Source organism: Phoca vitulina, unplaced genomic scaffold, assembly GCF_004348235.1.
Source record: "Phoca vitulina isolate PV1807 unplaced genomic scaffold, GSC_HSeal_1.0 scaffold65, whole genome shotgun sequence".
In the NCBI taxonomy this organism is placed as follows: domain Eukaryota; kingdom Metazoa; phylum Chordata; class Mammalia; order Carnivora; family Phocidae; genus Phoca; species Phoca vitulina.
This window is the reverse complement of record NW_022589768.1, coordinates 8,691,481-8,718,783: the sequence shown is the minus strand read 5'-3', so window position 1 is coordinate 8,718,783 and position 27,303 is coordinate 8,691,481. Positions and strand designations below refer to the sequence as shown.

Genomic DNA, 27,303 nt, shown 5'->3' with positions numbered 1-27,303 from the left:
GATGGACATCTTGGCTCTTTCCACAGTTTGGCTATTGTGGACATTGCTGCTATAAACATCGGGGTGCACGTAGCCTTTCGGGTCCCTACTTTTGTATCTTTGGGGTCCAGCCTCAGATTTATGGATCACAAGATGAGACTAGAGGGGCACCTGGGTGACTCAGTTGGTTAAGCATCTGCCTTCAGCTGGGGTCGTGATCCCAGGGTCCTGGGATTGAGCCCTGTTGGTCTCCCTGCTCCATGGGGAGCCTGTTTCTTCCTCTACCTCTGCCCCTTCCTCTGCTTGTGTACTTCTCTCTCTCTCTCTTTCTCTGTCTGTCTCTCTCTCGTGCATATGCATTCTCTCTTTCTCTCTGTCATGAATAAATAAAATAAAATAAAAAAAAAAGATGGGACTAGAAAGTTCATTTTGGCAGTCATACTCTTTTAGGAAACTTCATATGCAACCCTCAGTGGTTATCGATGACTTGTCTATCTGGGATAGTGAATAGTCTGTAGTTTGACTTAGAGCTAGAAAACCATGAGATTGGGTGGAGTCACTCTCTAAATTTCAGTCCCCATGAAATCTGTGGCTTTCCATGGAATTCAATTCAGCGCTGTATGAGGCTGAATGTACATGCAACATCCGTCCACAGTGATGCCGAAACATGGAACTGAAAGATCGTGGTCTTTGGAGTTGGCCAGGTTGGCATTTGGCTCCCATTCCAGCCTCTTTGTAGTTGGACTTATGCTATTTCTTTCTTGCTTTTCTAAGTCTCAATTTCCTCATTTAAGAGCAAAAAGCAACAAACCCTTAGTATCCATTGTTTAGGGTTGTAAGATTTGCAGCAGTATATATTAAGTGTTTGTTATACTGAGATACTTAATAAATGTTGAGATGTTATTTTTTATGATGCACATCCCCAACTCATCATGGTTTTATTTTTTATTGTAGACTCTTCCCAAAATCCTTGATAAGCTAGCCCCAGCATTCACGATGAGCAGCTGCAGCTTCCTCGTGGAGAAATCCCGAGCCTCCACAGCCCGGGTGGTGGTGTGGAGAGAGATGGGGGTGTCCAGAAGCTACACCATGGAGAGCAGCTACTGTGGTTGCAACCAGGGACCCTATCAGGTATGTGAGGCTCCAGCATATGCATGCTTTCTGTCCGGCAGCAATTTACTGTAATGGTGGGGGGGGGGGCTATCAAAGACCACTCATTTCTTCTTTCTCTCCTGAGAGTGGAAGAAGTCTCCAGGTAGTCTGGCCCAGCGACCTGATCTTGCAGAACTCGCTCAATGATTGCCTTCATTGGCGGCACTGTCTGTGTTGATCCTGCAAGCAGTTTGTACGTTCCTGCTGACTTGGTTTCTCAAATCATCCGCCCTTGCCAACAAGTGGCAGGGAGCCTCCCTGAGACATGGACCCCCAGCTTTTATGGAACCTCTGCCCAGCCCTGTTCTATGCATGGGGATTGCCTGTTACCCTCTGCACAAGTCAAGTAGCCCCTCTTGCATCATCAAGCCCAGAGGTTGGTGCATAGATAGTGTGCTCTACATCCTCTATCTTACATGCTTATCTAAATCAGCAGCTCTCTGTTACCCTGCCGTCCCCAGAGTACACAGAAGTGAGTACCTGACATGCATCTCCCCCGCGTGAGTGGATCTGGGACTCAGGCTCTGGTGTCTAGGGAAAGGCTCATCTAAATCATGTTCTTCCTACAGCTGTATTAACTGCACAAGCAGCTGGAGAGCTGCTGTAGCAGGCTCTTCTAGCTGTTCTTCCCACTCCCCCACTAGAGGAGCATAAATAAGGGACACTGTGACAGTAGTCCCATGGTAATAGATTCTTTTAAATTTGTTAGGCGAGCTGACAGCCTTCCATTCAACCCCAAGGATACCTGGACCTTACCGGCATTAAAGCTCATCGTGCTGGCTTTGATTCTCCTGGAACAGCCAGGAAGCACTTGGCATCTACGTGGTCCTGTGCTTGTGAAAATCTGGTAGCTATCAAACGGAATATAGGGAGTGACAGGTGATGAATATTATCTAGCTTCCCACTTGGCCCAAGAGTTTTTTTTGATACGCAGGGCTACTGAACCACCAGCTTTGACCTATTAATTCTGTCAAATAGCCGATTTGTTTAAGCAGTTGCTAAAAATAAGTGTTCTCTTACTGAATTAATAAATTATTAGATTGAATTAGTCCATTTTACCCACGTGAATGTCGATGCAGAGTAAGTAGAGATCATTGGAGGGGCATGGGATCAGGCACCAGCAGACCTCCCTTTTCCACTTATCAGCAATGCTGCAAGCCACATACCTCTATGAACCTGTGTGTCATGTATCAGATATTGATATCCATAAAGATTCCTTTCCTCCCCGCTGCACAAGAGTTTTGTAAAGGCCAAAAGAGAATGCAGATAGGAATAGACTTGGAGGTTACATCATCAGGAATAGGGTCAGTCTCTTGGCATTCAAAACCCATAGGATTGGGAAAAATAAGTTTGGAACATTGTGACTCTTAAGGTTGTATGGATATAGACTTGCATCCCTCTAGCTGTGTGCCTCTTAATGGATAGGGGCCAGTCGCTTGTTTAAAGGACAGCTGCATGCATCCTTCACAGATCTATTGGATTGGTGACTTTTCATTGACTTTGTTTCTCCAAGCGCCAATTCAGGCTCATAGTTTCCGGTCAGATAACCATCAGTGCCATTCACCATAAGTCAACTAGAAACTCAAAGTCCTCCAGAGTTGTGGTTTGAAAACTAAATAACTCATAGGTTCAGGCCCTTACCCACCCACCATCTTCCATGTAACAAACACAGGGGCTGTTACAAATGACAAAGAATGAAAGAAGCTTGCCCAATGGGATGGCTTTCACGTGTCATCTCAGTGTTTGCCCTGTGCAATTGTCCACATGGTCTTTGCATGAAGTCTTTGTAGGAAAGGATGGAGAAGGAATTGGCTAGAGAAAGCCCTAATGGTGCCAGACCTGGTTTTACTTTAACAATCCCATTCTCTATGTGAAACACCTCTCCGAATGGATTGGTTTTCTCTTTCCCTTTGTTTTTCTGTCCTTATAAACATTGTTAGGTCACTGAGCAGAATTGCAGACAGTGAGTAAGAGGATGGTGAATAATTTTACATATTGGGGGGGCACCCCAGGGGAAGGAAGCCAGCCCAGAGTTGGGTGTTTTGGTGATTTTTGTTTGAGGTGTATAATGAAGTCTATGAGCTATAAAGCAGTATAGAAATTTCCATTCTGAACATATTGCAAATGATTTTCATACATTGAGAAGCTTAGTCCCAATTGAGTCCTGAGGTTATTATTCTAAGGTCATCTTTCCATTTTTTGTTTAGCATTACCATTTATCCAAAAGATGGAGGATACTTAAGTACACCCACGAGGGGCATTCCTTCCTTCCTTCATAAGAATATAAATATTTTTGCAGTTTCTCTGGTTAACGTGGCTTTAAAGTAGTTCCAATCATTTCTCCCCCAGCACACTAAGTACCTGATTTGTTAGTATTGAAGTGAAATATCATTTCTTACAGTGACATTTATGTTGGAACTGCATTAAAGAACATAAGCTATTACCTTCGAATAATTATTATTAATATGATATTTTCTCTTCTATTTTCCAGTCTACAGTTGGCTAATTTAAAAAAAAAAAGAACTCTCTCCCTTTTGTGTCTTTGGAATATAGTCTCTACTGCTAGGTTATACACTTAGATCCATAATTTGTATTTAATATGGAAGTCCCACCCACTGAGAGATTTACTTTACCTATTAGGGACGGGCCCAAAGCTATTGAGGCTATTGAGGGGAAAAACCAAAATGGAATCACGCGTCCTCTTGGGGCTCATTTTTCTAGAGGCGTCCAGTCTATATGGATAGCTGTGTGCCTCCCACTGAGTGTTTGCGACCTAGGGTCACATACATGGTGTGTGGGCACATACAAAGGCATGTGACTGGGCCCCACAGGCTGCTTGTGGCTCAGGAGGACAATGTGAGTACTCCCACCCAAGCAGGCTCTCCACATGCTCGTTAGTAGTACAGCTGACTTGGGAGCAGAGTGGGTCTTAGTCAGAGGAAGGACAGAAGATGAGTGACTCAGGGGAGGTCTGAAGGTCTCAACTGATACATAAATCCCCCTATCATCTGCACACTGCCTTCCATGAACCTTCCAGCAATCCATCGGCTCCATCACCAACAGAGGGGTTTTTCAGTAACCCAAACCTATTCAAGTCACAGTATTGCCCATAATCCTTGACTGTGTCTCGAGAAATGCCAGCTCATTTATCATGACTGGTAAGGCCTTTTACAATCTCATTCATTTTTTGAATGCTCAGTACTTGTTTAGCGTAGAAGAAGTGTTGAATCTGTGTGATGGCTGGCAAATGAATGGATGAATAAATGAACAAATGGGTGGCGATTTCCATGTAGAGTCAGATGATTATCCTCTCTGTCCATAGATCACTAGAAAAAGGAGGAATTGTCATGGTCCAAATGCGATTAGAAGCCACTTTCAAGTGGAGATTTTTAGAGTTATTGCAATGAGTAGTCATAGAAAATGTGTGTAGGGAAGTGTGTAAGAATGAAACGCAGAGACCTCTCTGATTTGTCGCTATCTGCATGATTTGAGAGCACCTAATATACAATACCTTGAGTGGATTCTTTCCTAGAGTAAGGAGATTCTAGTCCAGGCGGACTCTCACATGGTCACATTCTAATAACAAATGATGATTTGACATAAGGACTGCCACTCATACAAGGGGGCTGGGGGGGAGATGCTGCAGTGCACCTGCCAGATCCAGGACCAAGGTGCTCATTTCCCAGCTGCTTACAGCTGGGTCCATCCCCAGAATTTGTCTATAGCTGATAGAAGCAGCCTTGACCAAAGCTATGGCTCCTTTGTGTGAGCATCATGCATCCAATGGTGGGTCTAAGGTGGGTACAAAGGCTAGGCCTACTAGCCCTGGTTGGAAACACTCCACAGGGCCGTTGCAGCTCCAGAGGATTACCCAGGGCCTCTGTCACAATTGTACTGTGGGTCAGCGTCCTTGTTGGCCCACTTCTGCTTTTTTCACCACTCACAGGTGCTGTTCTGGGGATTGCTCCCCAAAAGTCCTTCTGCAGAGAAGCTTACACCTGTATGTCAAAAAGGCTGGGATTAGGAAACAGACAGGGGAATGAAGTGCTTAGCTAGTGAAGATGGTTTGATGGGGATGAATTTCATATAGGAAACTGAGTCATCTCACTTGGCTTTCAGGGCTCCCAGTGTCCTCTTCTTCACACTCTGCATCCTTAGCTGCATGGAAGTGAGCCCATGCAGAACTGGAGACCACAGCTCAGTGCAGGGCCTCAGTGCAGGGCCTCTGCCTCCCTCCTGCTCCATCAGAAGGAAGGCTGGGTGTATGAGGTTCCTGCGGCTGCCAACCCAAATCACCACACATTTGGTGGCTTAAAACTACATAAATGTATGCTTTCACAGCGCTGGAGGCCAGAAGGCTGAAATCAGGGTGCCGGCTACACTATGTTCTTTCTAAAGGCTCCAGGGGAGACTGCGCCATGCCTTTCTCTTAGCTTCTGGTGTGTCTTGGCTGGTAGATGCAGCACTCCTTTCTCCACTTTTGTCATTGCATGGCCTTCTCCACCTGTATCCCACTGTCTTTGTGCAACCTTTCCCCCACTTAAAAAGATTATTTGTTCATTGTTTTTGTTTATTTTTTATTGAAGTACTGTTGACACACAATGTTACATTAGTCTCAGGTATAGAATATAGTGATTTGATAACTCTATATATTATTGGTCTCTCCTCTTCTTATAAAGACACCAGTCATAGTGGATGTAGGGCCCACCGTACCCCACTGTGACCTCACCTTAACTAATGACACCTGCAACATCCCTATTTCCAGATCAGGTCACATCCTGAGGTTCTGAGAAGGACATGGATTTTGGGGGGGACGCCATTCAACCCAGTACACTGGGTCAGGCAAGGAGGCACAGAATATACAGATCCAAGAACCAAAAAGAAGTTTTTTTTTTTTTTAAAGATTATTTATTTGAGAGAAAGAAATGGGGGGGGCAGAGGGACTTGGAGAGAGAGAATCCTCAAGCAGATTCCATGCTGAGTGCAGAGCACAGAGCCTGACATGGGGCTCCACACAGGGCTCCATCCCAGGGCCCTGAGATCATGACCTGAGCTGAAACCAAGAGTCAGACACTGAACCAACTGAACCACCCAGGTGCCCCCCGAAAGAAGTTTTTATTTCTGTCTTCATATTGCCGTGCTGTGAAGCTCCGAACAAACTATGGTCACTCTTCTTTTTACTGTACCTCTTGATCAAGAAAATAAGAAATTTCAGATTTTCTTGGAACATCCTGGAAGACAAATTTGAGGGTCATTCCATGTATGATGAATGCTGATTAGTGCTGCTTGGGGAATTATAATATACAATACCTTGAAGCAGCAATAATGATAACAAACACATTTATGGGACTTACTGTGTGTTAAGCCTTTTTTCATATATTTTAGTACTCCATCTTTGCTACCACATGCCAAAATACTCTAAAATTGGTTTTATCATCATCATCATCATCATCATCATCATTCTTACTTTCCAAATGGAGACACTTGGAGAGGCTAAGTAATTGGCTCAATGTCACACAGCTAGTATGTTTTAGAAACAGGATTTGAACCCAGGAGGTCTGGCACTGGAATCTTTGCTTTTACCCCCATGCTTTCTGCTTAGTAGGATGTCATTGGTAAAAGTAATCCTGGGCTTTGGAAACAGGAGACCTAGCTTCTGCTTTTGGCTGTCAGTAAGTAGATCTGCAGCAACATGTTTCTTATTTATAATCGGAAGACATAATTAGAACGAAGAAATGGGAAGGGTCTCTGCTAAAATCATGCTTGGGAAAGGTTGCCTTTGTGGGATATCTAAGCAGCTATGGATCACCTAGACCAGGGTGACCAGGCTTGATTCTGAAACCCCAAAGAATCTTCTGTGGCACATTCTGGGTATATTTTTCTTAGCACCAATTACCTAATTATCAGAAGACTTTTGTTCTATCCTTCACATCCCTCCACTGCCTTCATCCTACTGTGAGCTCTTTTTTTTTTTTTTTTTTTTTTTTTACCTTCCCAGAGTAAACAAAGAGGAATTGGAGGGATGGGATACCTGTGCGGTGGTAGCTTCTATCAGCAGGGAAGGTGGAGGAAGCGGAGCTAGTCTTCAGTAAAATGTCAACTTAAGTTTGCATTAGTCAACCTCCTAGTTGCTTTCCGTGCTCACTTCACCTCCTGGTGACTTCTCTCCTTGGCCCATGAGTGAATGATCACTCTCAACAGCTGCTTGGGCTGGCATGGTCTTTATTTGAGAACACCTCTCTTCCCCAAGTGTCCTAAGCCCCAGAATTGCCTCTCTTTCAGGGTATACACATACATTCTTTCTCTCTCTACCACACACACGTGTGTGTGTATATCACACATATATACACGGTCATACAGACATACCAGTGGTTCTGAATGATGGCTTCATGGGGGGGGTATAACTTATTGTTTAGTGTGGGCACTTGTGTCAGAGTTCCAAGGAGGGCTCTGCATTTAGCAGTCATGACCTTGAGACAGTTACCTGTCCTCTGTGACTTTGGGTTGTAAAAGTGATGTTCCTCACAGTTCCTATTTATGGAAATGTTATAAAGACTGAATTAGCTACTGCCTATAAAACATTCAGCACTATTTTCATACTAAACACTCAATACCTTTTATTGTTGGTCTTATTATTGATTGTATGTGAGAATATTTAATGGTGGTTTTCTTTTTTATTTTAAACACAGATGCTTAGACCCCCAACGCTTAGCCATAATTGTCTTATTATACCTTCTTAATTAGAACCGTTGAGGTTGGAGATCAGGTCTCTGTGATTTTATTCACTTTAATAGGAAGCCAGGGTTGAGAACCAAAGATTTTGGCTTTTATATAAAAAGAGACTCATATCCATATACCAATATTTATAGATTTAGTTATATCAAAGCCATTTCTGTGTGTATTACCTTGACATTTCCTCTACTGTCTGCTCTTTATTCTACAAACTTCCTACATAATCTAACCCATATTATAGCCAATTTATGTGTGAGGCCTAGAAAAGGGAAGGGAATTTGTGAGCCTGAGTATAGGGGAAGGGGAAGGAAGGAACAAAGAGTGGAGGTAAGGACAGGAGACAGATTTGAATTCCTCCAAAGGTTGCTGAACTTAAAAGCCTATTCTAATCATGAGCACAACTCAAGACTATATTTTGGATCACTGTTCTCTTGGAACCCATTTCTTTGTCCTACGGGCTGCCTCATATTAGAATATGACTCTTTCAAAACTCTGAATGGGAGTGGGGGATAGGGAATCTCTTAATTTCATTAATGTAATCTGAGGCATAGTATTTCTCAAACTTCAATGTGCATAGGAATTACCTAGGGGTCTCACATGATGCCGATTTCTGAACCATGTCTCCATGTGATCTGGGTTATGGCCCAGAAGTCTGCATTTTATTGAGCACCCTTGAAGATTCAGATTCTGGTGACCCAGGGGCCAGTCACTGAGAAATGGGGTAGGTTGCTAGTTTTTGCAGTTTCTGTTTTTATTCGCTTGCTCCTGATCTCCTTTGGGCTATTGATAATTTTCCATGGCTTTTGTCATAAAATCATAAAGTCTCAAATTCTCTGCTTCCCCCCACCCATGTGTGTGTGTGTTTCATCTGTGCTTTTAGGTTATTGGCTTAGCTCTCCCATAAGATTTGTATTTAAAAACTGTCTGTATACCAGTGAGAGTTTTAAAATGTCTTCATTTGTTTTTCTAGCTCCTGGGACATCCCCAGATCAAGATTTCTTAAATTGCTTATGGAACAAAAGAGTGTAGGATATAATTACATACAAACTTGTTTGTTGGCCTATGTGTACATTTTTCTGGGGGAGAGAATGTATAGTGTCTCAGACATACTTGAAAGGCTGGATGACCCCCCAATTGAGTAAGAGCTCATGCCTTAGTTTACTGAATCCAAGATCTCCAGAAGGCCCTTCACAGCTTCTTGGTTTCTACTCTTAATTCAGCTCCAGAAGTGTTTGGCTTGACTTTGTGAAAATCAGACAGAGTCTGTCACTCCCTGACTACGTCTGCCGGCTTAGCAAGGAGCACAAGAACAATGATACATCTCATTAAGTGTATATTGGAGTACCTTCCATCTAAATTTTGTGTGATTACGTAGGACACTAATCTTTTCAGGATGATGCTGCTCACAGCTGGTGGTTCTGACGGAGAGGTAGCATCCGCTTCAGCTGGAGTTTGTTAGAAATGCAGAATCTCAGGCTGCGTGGACTGCCTCAATAATAAGATCCTCAGGTGACCCACGTCCCTAGGGAAATCTGAGAAGCACTGACTTAGAGCACCCTGGGTCAGCAGGGAGGTGAGAGAGGATACGGGCTCAGGAAAGGGAAGCTGGGGAGTTCTACATTTTTTATTGGAGCAAGGACATTGTTTCCAGAATTTTTGTGAGCTAGAATGAGATGCTGTGTGTGAATGGGATTTAAAAATTGAAAGTGACCCTCAATATGAGACATTCTGTTGATCTGTGCCAACATTTTAATGCTAGATGAATGTATTGTTTTTTCCCCCACCATCCCCCTACATCTCTCCACTCTAACCTTCTCCTCTCTAGCGCTTTGAAAAGAGAAGGACAATTTTCCAAAAGCCTGTTTGGCCATCAGAATGCCACTCATTCTTTTGTAAATACAAATAGGAAACACAGACCTAATCTATCATTTTAGTGTGAGCCACTATTTGAACCATTCACGTCAATACCTTTTCTTTCTTTCTTTTTTTTTTTTTTTAAAGATTTTATTTTATTTATTTGACAGAGAGAGAGAGATACAGCTAGAGAGGGAACACAAGCAGGCGGAGTGGGAGAGGGAGAAGCAGGCTCCTGGCAGAGCAGGGAGCCCGATGCGGGGCTCGATCCCAGGACCCTGGGATCATGACCTGAGCCGAAGGCAGACGCTTAACGACTGAGCCACGCAGGCGCCCCTACCCTTTTCTTTCTTATTAACTGTGATTCAACAAGTGTTGCCTTAGTATTCTTTTTTTTAAACCTCTTTGTATATGATCTCAAAGCACATTTGGAGCCATTTATTAACTCACTGCGGGCTTAATGATGTAGTGAAATAATTGTCTCATTCAGTAGCCCTCAGTTCTATAATGTATGTCAGCATTATGGTAGAATATTATAAGGAATTAAATAAAAATCAAGAGGCAGAGATGCTAATAGGATTTTCAGCAGGGGCCTTTCCTGGGATTAATAATGCTCTGGGAGCTGTGAATTTTAAATGCCCATTGTAGAAAATGGTTCATTGTATCAAAAATAAGGACAGAATCTGGCCCTTGGCATAGTCCAGTGAGCCTCAAATGACCTCTGATCCTTTAAAAATAATTTGGCTTCAAAGGACCAAGAAGAAGAAAAGATGGTTTATCTCTGTAAATCTCACTTTCCCCATGTGATCAATGTAAGTGCAATCAACCAACTACCCTAAAGGAAAGGATATAAAATGAAAGAAAGGATTAATTTAATCCAGGGTTTTATGTAGCTTGTATCATAGGGGAAAACGACCAGCCAAACCTGAGATACATTTCTTTGGTTCTGGCTACATGACCGAGTTCCTTGGAGTAGCATCTCTGAACACGTGAGCTGAGAAAGGCGGAGTCCAGCTCATGAGAGTTATCCACGGGATATTTTCTCTATGAAATAGAGTGGACCCCCAACCTTCCTTGACTATGAAGGGTAGATCATTCCTCCAGCCAATTTTCCAATATTCTCTACCAGAAATCAGAGATTTCTGTTTTTTAAAACTAAGCAGTAATTCTCTTTATAGGCCTGTATTCCCTGAATGTAAATGAGAAGAGAACATTTTAGAATACTTTGAACCATTAGCTATTTTTATATAAACTTATATCTGTTTTATTGATTCATTAACATACATTTATTAGGTAACTACTTTGCTTTAAGTTGAAATTTGCGACTGGGGATATTTACAGAAAACTAAAAACACTTAGTGAAGGCCAGACACATGGTCAATTCATCTTCATTCATTCTCTCTTTCATTCATCATTCAATAAACATTAAAAAAAAATCCAGACAATATGTTAGGTGCCAAAAATATGACAGAGTGGAATTGACAGCTTCCTACTCTCTCAGGTTTATAGTCCAGCCAGAAAGGCAGTTAATTAAGTCAGCAGTAACAGCAGAGAGTAATATGAAAACAACTGGGTGCTATAATAACACACAGAAGGAGATAATTTAGGGCTTTGCTAACTGTTGGTTGAGTTGAATATGAATTATCCACAAGTTATTTTTGTGTGTGTGTGAAATTGGAAAAGGTAACTCACCTGGCAAAGTAAAAGATACTTGTCTGAAAGTCGGGTAGGGTCAGGGAGTTCTTGATTTTTCTTTCATCCTAGTTAGCTTTCGTGCTACTTCTAGCTTATTTCGTATTTCTCAATCTCACCCTGGAGTTCCACACTGGGGCTGCGCATGATGCTGAATCTGAGTACACTGGAGCATGCAAATACGTTATTTTACTCCTTCCTCCTGCATGCTCGCCTTAGGGACACATGGAAGGCGTTCCTTCCATGTAGGTGTTCCTATGGAGCTTGCTTATAGTTCACCACACCTCCCGGAAGGCAAACACAGAATTGGAAACATCAGAAATGTTTCAAAATCCTTCTTAGACTGGTACTGAGTAATGAAATTTAAATAACAGTAATCTTGATTATCTTATGGAATGAATGTCTGTCTCTATGCCCCCGAGTATTACTGAATGCAGCAGAAATCACAGTAATAAAATGCCCTTTGCTTAGTGGTTTATAACTCATAAAACACTCACATAAACTTTAATATCTCAGGTGAGCCAGAAAACCACCGCAGACTGAATGTGAGGGAAAATGGGAGTGAGAGATAAGGACAGCGAGCGTGGGATGACCTGGAAAGTGGCGCAGAGTGTTGCATTCCTGGGGCTGGTCAAAGCGGTCAGGTGGGTTTGCTCAGCGATATGACATGTGTCTGGATAAGGCTGTGCACAGAACCATTTCCCAGAGGAGGTGTTGAGAAGGAAGAAGGACTTACCTGCCTGCTACACATGCCTCTCTTCCTGTTTCCCATTAGTCACAGTGTGTCCCCAGAGAGGTCAACTCACATGTTCGCATTCCATCATTGGGCCCCTTCTCCCGGCCACTCAGCTAAATCCAGAAATGGTGGGAGGGGCCAGAAGCTCAGGATGGGAGGCTGCTTGACCTGGCTCTATAATAAAAGCAATGAAGGAAGTCCTCCTAAGAATGCAACTGGTCAGCCAGCCCCAGGCTGTGGAAGCGTGAGGGCCCAAGCAGCATTGGTAGCACCCCAGGCAAAGCTCACCATGGGGAGTCCAGGAGCTGATGTCACCAAGGGAATCTGAGGAGGCACCCAAAATATGTCCTCTACAATTACCAAAAAAATATTTTAATATTTTTAATCATAAAAGAGCACAAATTGATAATATTCAACAAAAATATTCATAACCTTCGATCCTAAAATTCCCACTTCTAGAAACTTAACACCAGAAGGGCACAAAGACACATGTACAACGATGCCATTGCTTGGTAATTGAAAAAGGAGAGACAACCTTAATTCCCATCAGTAGAGGATCAGTGAAATAAACAGTTTGTCTGAACAATGCATGACTCAGACAGAAGGCACAAGATAATTGTGTTCACTTGGCCTTTAGCATTTCTATCCACTGGCTCCATCATTTATTGACTGTATTTAGGGTAAGTTATTTATTCTTTTTAACCTTCAGTGTAGTCATCAGAAAAATGGGGCTAATGATTGTACCTTCCTCAGCATTGTTTGTGGGTAAAGCACTTTGGATAGCATCTGACACAAAATACTAGCTAATCCTCCTCTTCATCATCATCATCATCCTAACCGTCATCTCCCTTATATATTGTTACACTCCATCTACTGATGTGAAAACTGAGATGGAGAAAATCTAAGTGGCATTTCATTCTTTCTTTTCTTTCTTTCTTTCTTTCTCTCTCTCTCTCTCCCTTCCTTCCTTCCTTTCTTTCTTTCCTCTCTCTCTCTCTTCCTTCCTTCCTTTCTTTTTTAAGATTTTGTTTTTTAGTAATCTCTACGCCCAACATGGGGCACAAACTCACAACCTGGAGATCAAGAGTCACACACTCCACCAAGTGAGCCAGCCAGGCGCCCCTTAAGTGGCATTACTTAATGCTTGACAACTTGTCAGTGGTGGGATTAGAATTTAAATCATTCTAATTAAAATGGAACCATGAGGGGCACCTGGGTGGCTCAGTCGTTAAGTGTCTGCCTTCGGCTCAGGTCATAATCCCAGGTCCTGGGATCGAGCCCCACATCGGGCTCCCTGCTCAGCGGGAAGCCTGCTTCTCTCTCTCCCACTCCCCCTGCTATGTTCCCTCTCTCGCTGTCTCTCTCTCTGCCAAATAAATAAGTAAAATCTTTAAAAAAATAAATAAAAAAATAAAATGGAACCACGAAATCCTGTGTTCCTCAGTTACAGCACGTTGCCTCATGTTAATGAAATGTTGGGGTGACACAAGGCTGGGGCAAGCAGGTATGGTGTTATGTGGTGAAATTTGTGTCCAAAAAGATCCTGGCAAAGTGGAATCTTGGGCAAAGTATCAAAAGAGGAACTTCATATGGCTAATTGGGAAGTCCTACATTTGGTTAAAACAAAAAGAAATCACTCAAGTACAAGAAAGTTTATAAAAAAGTATTTGGAGGTTTTACTTACTGGTAATGTAATATGATTAAAATGTGAAGTACATTGCAAATGTGAATGTGATATTGGACTACGTTAAAATTATCATAACTGGTTAGAATGAGAAGGCTGATATTCTGCCTTCAATGTAATTGCACAGAGGGAAATGTGTTCTGTCAGCAACAGGACTTGACTTTCGAGAATTGTAGTAGAAATATGCAGTGGTCAGGTAAAAAGTGCCTTTTGAGCCATCCTAAGGAGGATGGAGTTTATTTTAAAAGATAATAGATGTTCATCAGTGTAATTAAAGGAGAGACGTAATGGGATCCTATCTGTCTTTTAATAGCTGTGTGCTGACTCCTGGGTATTTACCCCAAAGATACAAAAGTAGGGACCCGAAAGGGTACGTGCACCCCGATGTTTATAGCAGCAATGTCCACAATAGCCAAACTGTGGAAAGAGCCAAGATGTCCATCAACAGATGAATGGATAAAGAAGATGTGGTATATATATACAATGGAATATTATGCAGCCATCAAAAGGAATGAGATCTTGCCATTTGCAACGACATGGATGGAACTGGAGGGTATTATGCTGAGTGAAATAAGTCAAACAGAGAAAGACATGTATCATATGACCTCACTGATATGAGGAATTCTTAATCTCAGGAAACAAACTGAGGGTTGCTGGAGTGGGGGGTGGGGTGGGAGGGATGGGGTGACTGGGTGATGGACACTGGGGAGGGTATGTGTTCTGGTAAGTGCTGTGCATTGTGCAAGACTGTTGAATCTCAGATCTGTACCTCTGAAACAAATAATGCAGTATGTGTTAAGAAAGAAAAAAAAAAGAAGAAGAATGTAGCAGGAGGGAAAGAATGAAGGGGGGGAAATCGGAGGGGGAGAAGAACCATGAGAGACGATGGACTCTGAAAAACAAACTGAGGGTTCTAGAGGGGAGGGGGGTGGGAGGATGGGTTAGCCTGGTGATGGGTATTGAGGAGGGCACGTTCTGCATGGAGCACTGGGTGTTATGCACAAACAATGAATCATGGAACACTATATCTAAAAGTAATGATGTAATGTATGGGGATTAACATAACAATAAAAAAATTAAAAAAAAAATAGCTGTGTGCTGAAAGGGACTGGGGACAGAGACCAGTCAGGGGGCTGCTGTAGGTCCATGGCTGGAAGGAGGACAGAGGCTTTGGAAGCAAGTGAGAGAGACAGACACATTCAAGAGAGATTCAGGATGTGGAACCAACAGGCGCTGGTAAAGGGCTGGATGAGTTGGTGAGGGACAGAGAAGTGGGAACAGCTTGGGTGACTCCCAGGTGTCGGGACTGGGTTCAAGGTAGAAAATGTCAGGGAAATCATCTTCTGGGCAGGTGTGAGAGAGGAAGGCTGATCATATGTATCAGGAAGTGCAACACAGGCAGGGAAACTGACTACTTCCTTGCATGTTACAGAAGACACTAAACAAGCAGAGTTTGGCTTAATAGATAAACTCTATGGCCAGTTCGCTCCATGAAATTCTTGATTCTGTGATCAGAACACTTATGTGGGAGAATGTGAAGTTGCTGCGTTACCCTTATGAGGGACTTTTTAGCATACACTCATTACTGTTTCAATACAATTGACCTTATCCTCCTCGCAGCCCAATTTAAATTCTCAAGCTTATTTCATCTGTGCACTCCAAACTGCTTATTATAGGTTTCCTTATTACTACTAACTTTCTAATGCTATCTTGACTGAAGAAAGGGGCTCTGGGTCAAACTTGACTATATATATATACATATATATATATATACATACACACACACTATATATATATATACACACACACACACATACACACTCTTGGGTGTATATATATATACACATATATATATAGTGTGTGTGTGTAGTTATGTATATATATATATAATATACATAATATTTATTATAAGTATATATTTTTTCTAAAGATAATATAGGAAAATCAAAGGAAAAAAAAAGAAAAACAGTATGACCCAGAAATATGTATACATATGTCCACCATTGATATTGTGGTTTTGATGTGTTTCTCTAGACTTTGACCACATGCTCATCTTTTACAGAATTGTCATCAATCAGTACCTATATTTGTGGATTATTCATTTTAAAATTTTTTTTGGATTATTCATTTTTTAATTAACATTACATCATAAGAGATTTCCAAATTTCTCTGAAGACTCCATGCTTTTAACAATTGCATTTTCCCCCCAACATTGCAATTTACTTAAAATTGTTAGATAGTTAGGTTGCTTCCAAACTTTTGGCTGTTTTATGCAAACTGTAGGAAGGAGTTCTTTATGTATAATTTTTCTCCACTCACCACCAATATTTTCGACTAATATAGGTTACAGTTCCAAAGGGAAATTGTTAGGTTAAAGTATTTTAAAAAGCATTATGGAATTTGTTCTTAGAAAATATCATTCACCCAACTGAGATTGGACTTGGCCTTGACCCCTTGCTCATAGTCAGTGTTGTGAAGTTGAATTTCACTTGGGTTTTTTAGTTTAACTGTATACATAGCACACTTAAGCTAAATGAGTGGGCAACTCAGCATAGATGGGAAGGAAGACAGGGTAGAAATGGAATGGCTACTTTTATTTTAAATCTTCTTCTCAAATTCTGGCATCTCTTGATTTTGATAGGTTCCTTCTTCTTTTCCCCCAGGTCAGCTAATGGCAAGATCTAGTGCCAATGTTTCTTAAAAGTTTTTTTTTTTTTTTATGTGATACATTGTCATAGAAGGGAATTCCTAGGTTTGTTGATTTATTTTTTAGCCTTTGTGAAATGATATCCTAAAAGAAACCATTGAAACAACCATCAGGTTGACTTCCAAATTGGATCATCATTTTATCATTCATATAGAATGTCATTTACCACTGACAGTCATTGCCAGTTACCATAACAAATCAATTTTTTGTGTCCTAACATTCCTTAAGGTACTCCTCAGTCACCCATGAATGGGTTGAGTACAGCTGTTCACAATCAACCCCATAGTATAACCTAGAACTAAAACCTTCCTCTCCCCCAAGTCTCCCTGGTAGAGATAATTCCTCACTGAATCAACATCGGTGCAGAGATAAAACCTTTGTAATTTTAGTTGCTAAACATTAAAGAGATTACCAAGGAAGGTTTTCTTCTAGGAAATGGAACCCAGAAGACTTCTCTTCTTTAAGGATTCAGGATACAAGTTTAATTTGGAATACCAAGTTGATATGCAATGATTATGGATATATGTTGGCATAAGACATTAAAAGGATGACTGAAGTAAAGATGATCTCTCTAGCTCAGAGCTTCTCAAACTTGGTACTGCTGTCATTTGGGGCTGAGCAATTCTTGGTTGTGATGACTGTCCTGTGCATTGTAGAATGTTTGGTGGCATCCCTGGCCTTGACGCATCAGATGCCAGTAACACCTCCCTGGTCATGATAACCAAAATGTATCCAGACATTGTCAGTTGTCCGCTTGTGTGTCAGAACCACCATTATTGAGAACCATGGTTTACTACATATTTCATTTCCCAAGTCCCCTCTTTGAGTCTTGGTCTTCCCATCTGAAAAATCAGGAAATTGAATTGGTTGATATCCATGTTACTCTCTAATTATAAAGGTATTAGAACATGCCTGAGCCAGAGAAAAGGACTTCATGTCTATATGATCTTCCAAACCCTAGACTTCCATGATTCCTCAAGTTAAACAATCACAACAATGTTTTGAAAATGTTTTCAAAGAAACATCATGGTGTTATCGTTGGGGGAATATAAACAAAATGGGCTACTGTTTTCCGTAAGGGGGAAAAAAATCTTTATAGACCAGGACTGGAAATTTTATTTGTGCTAATGCCCTAAAGTTTTAAGATTGGAAGCAGGCTGGAATATGATGGAGTCAGAAGAAAGAAAAGTGACCAAAACTAAGAATGAAATAGGAGTGAAGGAAAAGCCAATAGGCTTCAAGTCTGAAAATACACACCTCACTTTTTTTAAAAGTATAATGTAAACAAATGGGAAGAGAAAAAAGCTCAAGAAGTCCAAGAACTGATTTCCTAACAGCATATGTTTGCACTGGGAGGCTTGTTTTTTCATCATTTGGCTACTTACATTTCACAAAGACTGGAGACTAGGTGTGAAATCCATCAATTGGGTTCAGGGTAGATGGGAAGGAGTGATTGATGAACTCAAGACCCTGGTGAGAAGCAGAAGCTCTGAAGTTCTACCACAGCTGTGAGGGTGGGTGGAACTGTGCAGAAGGTGACTAAGAATAGCAAGCCGTGCTCCATATTCTATGGCTGTCACCCTGGAAAGGGCTTTTGTAATGCTCAGTGTCCGTTTGGACACACAGGCTTGTCAGCACACCCCGTGCACTGAATAAAACCCTGGATTTAGGTCCAACTTCATAGGCAAGAACATTGGCATCTAAGAGATAACTCCTGACAAAATTGAATCAGAAAGAAGAGGAAAGGATACTAAATCTCTGTCTTTTGCTTTCTCTCTCTCTCTCTCTCTCCCTCTCCCGCTCCTAACCCTGTACTTCTGAGTTATGCAGGCAAGGCAACTTCTAAGAGTTGTACAGTAAGCATTTGTGACTATGAATGACAAGTAATGTTATTTAAGTGCTTGACATAGTAACTCATCATGCTTGGTAGAGCTCTTACCTTTGCATGTGTTAGATTAACTGCCAATATAAACCCATAAGGTAGTTGCTACCTCTTAGGATAAGGGGATTAGGGCAGAGAATAGTTAGGTATCATGTCCAAAGTCACATGGAGAGGAAGCTGAAAGAGCTGGGATCCGAACCCAGACTCACTCCTGGAGCCTTTGCTCTTGACTGCTCTCTCATACCACTTCACTGAGCATGCTCCAGCATGGTCTTGCATCATCCTAACCACCACCTTATGACTAGGTATTATTTTTATCCTTTCCCCACAGATTAGGAAACCTAGGTTCACAGAGGTTGAATCACTTGTCAAGGTCATGTAGGAACAAAGTAAGGAATCAGGGATTCAAACTTGGTTTGAACAGCCCTCAGCCCTTGCTCTGACCTCCTCTGGAAGAGCCACAGGGCTTGTCTGAAGCAACTTCACGGTGTGGTGGATGTCATCGGAGTTGCACGGAGTATATAGGGTGGAATACTCTCCTTTTCCAGAAAAGAAAGATGTGACATTTGGTTGCTTGGAAGGGAATATCCAAAAAGGCTTCATGGAGGGGGTGCTATTGGCTAGGGCTTGGGAAAATGGGCTTAATTTTCTGGGCAGAGATTGTGGGGAGAGCCTTCTAGGAGGAAAAACCAGCATACACAAAGGCATACAGGTTGAATGGTGTAGGGTGTCCTTCTGGAAATGTCATCCAGCTGCTCATGGGGAGGTTTAGGGCAGTGAGAGGGGTGTACCCTTTCCTGAAACAGACATGCCATGCCTTTCCTGAAGATATTCTTGAAAGGACAGCAATTCAGGGAAACTCAGAACTCAGAAAAAAAAAGTTTGGGCTACAAAGAGATGGATGGCCTCAGATACTGCCAGGTGCAGTGAAGATGCTGCCATGGGAATCTGTACAGTAATCATCCAGCAGTGCCTGGGTTGGGTTACCTTCCAAAGTGGGGGCCATTGGGGTAAAAATCCTGAAACGAGAGTAGGAAGCTTCTAAGTCTTCCACAGGCCTGGAGGACTCACTAGAAAGCCAGTATTATTTTTAGCCACAATCCTTTTTCTGAAACACATTACTGGTATGTACTGGTATGTACATGGAAAGTGTTACTAATCACTAACATATATGTTCTGGGCACTTTTGTCAGTGATTCTAAAGATTAACTCATATAAAGGCATCAATAATGTTTATGTTTAATTGCCACAATTAGCAAGTTACATTTAAGGATAAGAATAAAGTTTATGAAGAGAATTTTAGAAGTCCGCATTAATAGAATATCGTGATTATCTGAAATCAGAGTGAGCCTGGGGTGACTACTTACCTGACAGGGAATATAGTCCATCCCTGCAGTGAAGGTGAGTGAAGGATCGAAGCTTTAGGGGCCTCTTTCTCTTCAAGGTGTTATCAAAGACTCTGACACAGTTGATCTCCAGTCACCACTGTCTGAAGAGGATTCAGCCAATAGGATTCCTGCCAGCCCAGACAAAGGGACATGCCCCAGGAGAAGAAAATTGACTACAGTAGCTATAGAGGACAAGCCTGTCTTTTGTGCCCTGCTTGAGGGAAGTTATTTCAGGGAGTGTTGGGATCTGTTGTTTTCGTCTTTTCAACATGTTTCATAAGTCTGAAGTACGCATATACATAGAACTCATTTGCCTGGGGTCAGGAAGCATGGCAACCACCATGGCAGCCATCTGCCACTGCAGATCAATTATGTTTCTCATTTCTAGCATTTCCATAAAGTCTGGGATCCTGTCTCTGCTTCTTTTGCTCAGTATGATGCTTTTGAAATTCTTCATATTGTGCAACATTGTTTTTTTTTTTTAGTGATAAACCAACCTTGCATTCCTGGGGTAAACACATATTTGTTCATGATTAATTTTCATTTTATGTGTTTTTAGAGTCCTTTTGAAAATATTTTGTTACAGATTTTTGCATTTATGCTTTTGAGGTGTATTTGTTTTTAATCTTATTTTTGAATTGTTTTTAAGTTTGGTACACAATATAATGGCAGTCTCATAAAATGTGGTAGAAAATGTTTTTCCTCCTATTTCATTAAATAGGTTGGAGAATATTTGTATTATTAATTCTTCAAATATTTGCTAGAATTCACCAATGAAATCATCTAAACCTGGATTTTCTTTGTGGAAATGCCTTTTTTATTTTTTTTTAATTATGTTATGTTAGTCACCATAAAGTACATCATTAGTTTTTGGAAATGCTTTTTTTTAATAATGAGATTAGGCTTTGGTCACTTTCTAGCACCTTCAAATATATATATATATATGTAATTTATTCCAATACTAAGAGTTGTAATCTGGAGGCAGGTTAGTATGATACACATTGCTCCTTCATCATCAAAAGCATAACAAAGTAAAATCTAATTTTTAAAACTCAACAATATATTGCAACATATTTCTACATTAATAAATACACAGGAGTACTATAGAGTGTTTCATTTCGTGCCTGTATGACAATTTATTTACCTGATTTCTCCACTTGTATACTCACACTTGTATTCTTTAAACCCACTCTGCTGAGGCCTTCTTTACTCCAGTGATACCAATGGCATGGCTAATGTCAAGCTCATTAATTTCCTACAGAAAGCTATTCTCAGAATATTCTTAGAAGGATCCTTTTAAAGCCTAAGTCCAATTATGGCATTCCTCTACTCAAAACACTGCAGTGTTTCTTGAATTTACTCAGAAAAAAATCCCAAACCCTTACAGCAGTTTATAATTCCCTGCATGATCTGCTCCCTGGTGCATCTCCTCCTTGTTCACTGGTCCAGACACTGGTTTTCTTAAAATTCGTTAAGGAATTTTAAGCCTAAGTGGCTCAGTCTGTTAAGCGTCTGACTCTTGATCTCAGCTCAGGTCTTGATCTCAGGGTTGTGAGTTTGAGCTCTGTGTTGGGCTCCATGCTGGGTGTGAAGCCTACTTAAAAAAACCCAAAATTCCTGGTGTACTCCTGCCTTAGAGGTTTACGTTAGCACTCCCTCTTTTTGCAGAGATCTTCATGGTGGGTGACTAACACCTTCAGGTCCTCACTCAACTCTTCCCTCCCACGGCAGCCTTGCTTGACTACCCTATTGAAATCTGTAAATGCCTAGCTCCTTACCCTCAGGGTTCCCAGTTCCATTTGCTCAGCTTTTCCTTTTTCCCATATCACTCATCACCTAATATTATACAATTTACTTATTTGTTACATGCATTATTTATTGTTGGTACTCCTGTTAAAATTTAATCTTCTCAAAAGCAAAGATCTTTGTTTGGTTCACTAATATATTATATCGTGCACCTAACTGACACATAGCAGACATTCTACTAATTCACACTGAGTGAGTGATTTAGACAGGTTGTTCCCATTTTTTAAAATAAGATAGATCTATCTACCATGTGTCTATCTCTCCATCCATTCAACCATGCATCCATCCAGCATATATCTATAATTATTGCTATATCTATATCTATATCTATATATCTACCATTTGCTATTTGATTTTGAACATTGACTTTTTGTTAGGCACAGTGTTAAACCTGGTGAAAAAATTTAAAAAATGTCAGTGGTGTGCTAAAGCTACTCACATCAGCTTGTTAGAACTGATTGTTAAATATTCAGGAATTTTATAAGCTGGATGTTAAACCAATGATTGCTTGAAATTGGTCATGGTAAGAGCATTTGCATCATAGAAATTGGGAAATTCTACAAATCAAAGTTTTCTCATCACACCCCAACCACAGATCCAGTTTACCAGTGTCACTGAAAGCATAAGACCTATCTCTTGCCATCAGGCCATTAAACTCCTAAACATAGAGTTGCCATGTAATAGAACTCAACATGATCCTTAAAATGGACTCTTGTAGTATTTACATTTTGTGGAAATAAATGCAGAATCCCTAGGTTAATTATTCAGAGCTTACTATAGCAAGGGAATAAGCCACCATCACCTATGTTTGGCATAGATTCAAAGGCAGTCAGGTAGTTGGAAAGCTTCAGGGTGAGAAAAGGGGAAGCCTCCAGATTGGGGGTTGTTGGCACAGGGAAAATGGATAAACAGAAGTAGGGAAACTTACATGATTGGTTTGGGGAGAATATTCATCTTTCTCTAGTTGGATGAGAGAGAGGAGCAACAATGGGACGTTGGCCATTGTTGACCCAGTTTTGACCATTTTGGCTGATTGCTGCAGAAGTTATGGTTTGGCTTTCTGGGTTTCTTATGGATCAGAGTTCTATTGTCATAAATGGTCTTGCCATTGTCTCTATATTCAGTCTCTTGGGCCTCTGTTTTGGTAATTCTTTTGCTTGTGAGAGATTGACTAATTCAGAGAAGGCTCAAATTCCGTATCTTCACTTCTCAGGGATTGTCACCATCATCAACTATTTTCGTGAGATCTTCTTGACCTTTTCTCATTGTGTCATAATGGTGATGAGCTATTGAGAGAGCATCTGTGCAGAAGCATTTAAAACTCTGGATGGAATGTAATAGATGAGTGTTATTACCACTCTGACAAAAACAACAATAAATAGTTCCTATAAGATGCTTTTGACCTGGGAGCTCCAACTGCCAAGAGTCCAAATCCCAGAAGCTATGGGGATCAACCCTATAAATCTAAGTAGACTTTAACTTAATCTGAGGTGTAGGCTGTTCTACCTTGCCTGATTGATCCAAGTGAAAAAAGGGATTAGCAATGATACAGATGCCACCATGACTAGCCCACAGGAAACATAGAACAATATGATTGTACATTACTATTCGTGTCAACAAGTGAGGCTGATCTATATTCCATCTAGGGCAGAGGTAGTATTCTTAATGACTTCTGCCAGAGTTAATGATAAGTTTTTTATAGTTTTTTGTTTTTATGTGTATGCCTCTCACTGTTTGGAATACTGCTCTGACTGTTCTCATAAACAATGGGTCATTTTAAAACATGGAAGCATCTATCCTAAGATATTATATTGAGGTGACTTATAGACATGTTAATGGCATTTAAATATAAAAATTCAAGTTAGATTTTGTTGTTCTTTAGGCAGTAAAACTATGGTCCATTGTTGAATGTCAATGTAAGGATGAATTTGGTATTAACAAGAACTGTGCCAATAAAGCAGACTACCTTGAGAATGTGTTGGGCGGCTTACTATTAAATGCTTTCAAGCAGTGGTTAGCCATTGCAGGAATGTCTTTGGGATAGTGTATAACATTCTGGCTTTGAATGGTAGGTTAAAATAGATTAACTTTAATGTGTCTTTCAATGGTAAGAGTCTATGACTCAGAATGATTCTTGAGAGATGCTGATTAATGACTGACTGCTGTAAGAAAAAGGGAAATGACTTATTTTAGAGTAATCATGTAGAGGAAATAGAGAGTGGTTTCACACTGGACTGAATTTTGCTTAGATTCTGAGACAGAGTTATAAAGGGAGATTTACTAGCCTTATGTTGTTTCATCTGCCTTACAGAGTATTCTATAGTCATATGTTCTTCCCCTAATAATTTTTTGTGTTCTCTCTTTAAAGACTATGTGAATCATGTAACTGAAAATGTTTCCATTTTTATTTTAGCTGGCATAAAACGCAGGGGCAAAATTTCAGTTAAACATTTTAACTGTGTAGGTTCAGATTGCCTCTATTTATGCTTTTTCTTTCTGGTTTCAATGTCCTCTTCTAAATGACATTGTCTTGGCCCTTTATTTTTATGTTTGGAATTTACTTATATTATGCATTCTTCTAAGTACCTCAAATCCTTTGTGAAATGAGATGGAAAATGGATCAATGGATGAATAAGTGGATATATGCATAATGACAGCAAATTGGTATTCTTTTTGGTGTAAGTACTGATGTCATCATATTCCATGATGATCTAGTAAGCTATTAATCTCTATAATTGCCAGAAATTTCCTCCATTACCCAATATCCAAGTATTTTTTCCCCAGATAGGTTCCCATTGTGATAACCATCAGCCTGAATTTAATCCTGATTCTGAATAATTGTGATAAACAATGGGATCTAAATGGTTAATAGCAACTTGGTTGACAATGTCCTAGACTTTGCTTTGCATATCATTATTAGCGTTCAGTAGATGCTAGACATATGCAAAAAGGTGCTTCTCACAATATAGGACCCAGGTTGAAAGTAAAACTTATGAAAATACCTGCTGAATTATATATATGAGCTATTTACAATGACTCCTCCCAAATTTGTGGTATACTTGAGCTATCATCTTTGTTAGATTTAACATTAAATTACTTATAGTACCAGGAAATGATTGCTTTTCTCCAATTATTACTGATCTGAGAATGTCTAGAATACTGTGTTCAGTTCTGGGCCCCATCTTTGGGGAAGGACACTATAAAACATTTTGAAATGGATTCAGAAGCAGTTAACAAATTGTAGGGAGTTTTGAAAGCTTGTCCCGTCTCTTGCTGGAACCCTGAATGCTCAACCTGGGAAAGCAAATACTCTGAGTTGATATGTTTACTTCTTTCAAATATCAGAGTTGAATTTGTCCACTGTCCACTAAGCTTTGCACATGAATGAAGTCTTCCAGAAATGCAAATACACCTCTACACATGGCATATGTTCATGGTACCAAAATGGACTTCATGAAATGCCCTGAAGATTCTTATTAGGTCTTGTGAAAGGTCTGTATGATGTGATTTTCAGCTTACTGACATGTGACAGCTTATCTGTCAAGACCTCCCTGTACACATCTCCTAGACTGTGTTCTGGGGAAAGTCATCTCCTGGCAGTGCTGGGGTGGATTCCATCTGTCGCTCAGTCTGCTTTTTGTTCTCCTGCTAAAGGCATTTCAGATGGATAGATTGGGAGGGATGCTTGCAGCCTGGGAACTGGTTCCTAGGACAGGAAGCTGAATTGAAAAGAGCCTGGGTAAGGAGCGCTCCATTTTCCTCTTCTTGCTTTCATCCCCAAAGTGATTCTGGAATCTACTTTTATTGCTAACCAGTATTAAAATGAGAGAATGTGAAAGGGAGACAAAAATCAAGCTGACTTGCTCTTTCAGTGGCAGAATCCCAAGGGATTTTACATCTTAAACATCCTGGATACCCCTGTAGTAGACCAGGAAAAGCTGATGCTTATTTAATCAGGACGAAGGAGGAAGTCTCAAGCAGGATTCCCTGGGCTCTGATACTCTCCAAGGGTCCAGAGCCTGCTGGACTTCATTTGTAATTTCTGCAGACTTCTCCTTTTGTGAAACTCTACTGGATATGAAAATACCTTAATTGGTGGTAACTGAAACCATTTCTTCCCATCTGCTTATTTTCATTAACCTTCAGGCAGACCCCATGGTGCAAATAGCCTGGAAGGAAGGCCCATTGTCAAGGGTGATGGTGGGGATAATATGGGGACCAGGTCTATTCGCTGACACACATTTGGTTAAAGGAGGAAGTTATATAGATTTGATTAAAAATGAACAGATTCTTCTAGAGACAGCCAGCACTCAGCCAAGGGCTATCAAATCTTTAAGCCAGATATTATGAAAATAGCTGGGCGATACACTGATTTGTTTTTAGTATATTTACCTTTCTAATTATGCATTGCTTATGCTAATAATACAAGCAGTTTGCATTTATCAGCACCATCCTCTAACCAACTGAGCTAACTGGCCAGCTGCAGTTAGCATTTATTGAAATTTGCATTTCTTGAATTAGAATCGAGGGCTTCAAAATATGAAGTACATTGAACAAAAATTTGGCCAAAGTTAGGCATCAGTCGTGCTTTAGTTGGGCACAGGTGGGTTAATTAATTCAGTGAATGAATAAATTAATGATCATATTAATGACTTTGTAAAAAATATATCTAAGGTGCTTTCTGTCTTTGGAAGAATAGACAACTTTCTGTCCAGCTCATTAGGAAGAAGGCAGGAATGGTGTGCTGTGGGAAAAAAAGGAAAGAAAAGGAAGCATTCTAACTGGGGTTTTAAGCAGAATCATCAGTAACAACATATTCCATTTAATATCAGTTTTAATTTCCCAAAGCCCTCTACATGCAGCATATCATTTTACTTTGAGGTGATTTAGGCAAATTATCATTATTATTCCATTCAATAGATAAGGAAATGGAGACAGGCAGGGTCAATAATGTGCTTAGACTCACACAGCTGGTTAATAAATGGATTGAGCCACATCGTCTTTCCACTAGCTCATCTTGCCACTAGAGATTCATGAATGATCTCCACCCACTTTAAGCCAGCAACAGCTTACTGTATCTTGATTCTTTCTTCCCTTCCCTCCTTCCAGCCCTTTCTTTCTTTTCTTTTTTTTCCCCCTTCCTCTCTCTGTCTCTCCCTTCCTTGCTTTCTGTTTTCCTTTTGTTGAAATACCATGACATTAGTAGACATTAGTCATCTCCTCGCCTGAGGAATCCTCGGGACTCATGAACCCTCTTCACTCCTCCTTTCGCATTCTGTATGGCAGCATGGCTACTTAGAGTGGACTTTACATTCTAAATATAACTATTTGGCATCGAATACCAAATTCTCAAGCACACACTAACTGCAAACCCTGAGCTTTACATTTTTAATTCATCATATGAGGTCTGGTGGGAGCAGGGTTAGTATAAAAACAACTCCTCATAGAATTCTTCTGAGGATCAAACTTGATTATTATGTGAAGTGCTTAGCACAAGTCCTAGCACATTTGGAGATGTGAGGACTCAATACATGGTAGCTGTTGCTACTGAGTTGTTATGCTCACCAAGCAACAATGACATTGGAATTTTAACAAAGAAATATCCACCCTCCTTTCAAAGAATGGGAATAGAGTCACAGAATGGACAGTGCTGATTTGAGATCAAGCCCAGGTATTATATCAGTTGGTTTA

At 40.6% G+C, this 27,303-nt stretch overlaps 1 protein-coding gene across 1 annotated transcript in view; it reads left to right on the top strand.

Moving 5' to 3' along the window:
* Positions 1-27,303, top strand: part of AGBL1 (ATP/GTP binding protein like 1) — a 582,976-nt gene that overhangs the window by 481,080 nt on the left and 74,593 nt on the right. Inside the window, exon 21 of the mRNA XM_032391919.1 lies at positions 934-1,110. Within this exon, the coding sequence (XP_032247810.1) occupies positions 934-1,110 (177 nt within the window). The remainder of the gene's footprint in view (positions 1-933; positions 1,111-27,303) is intronic.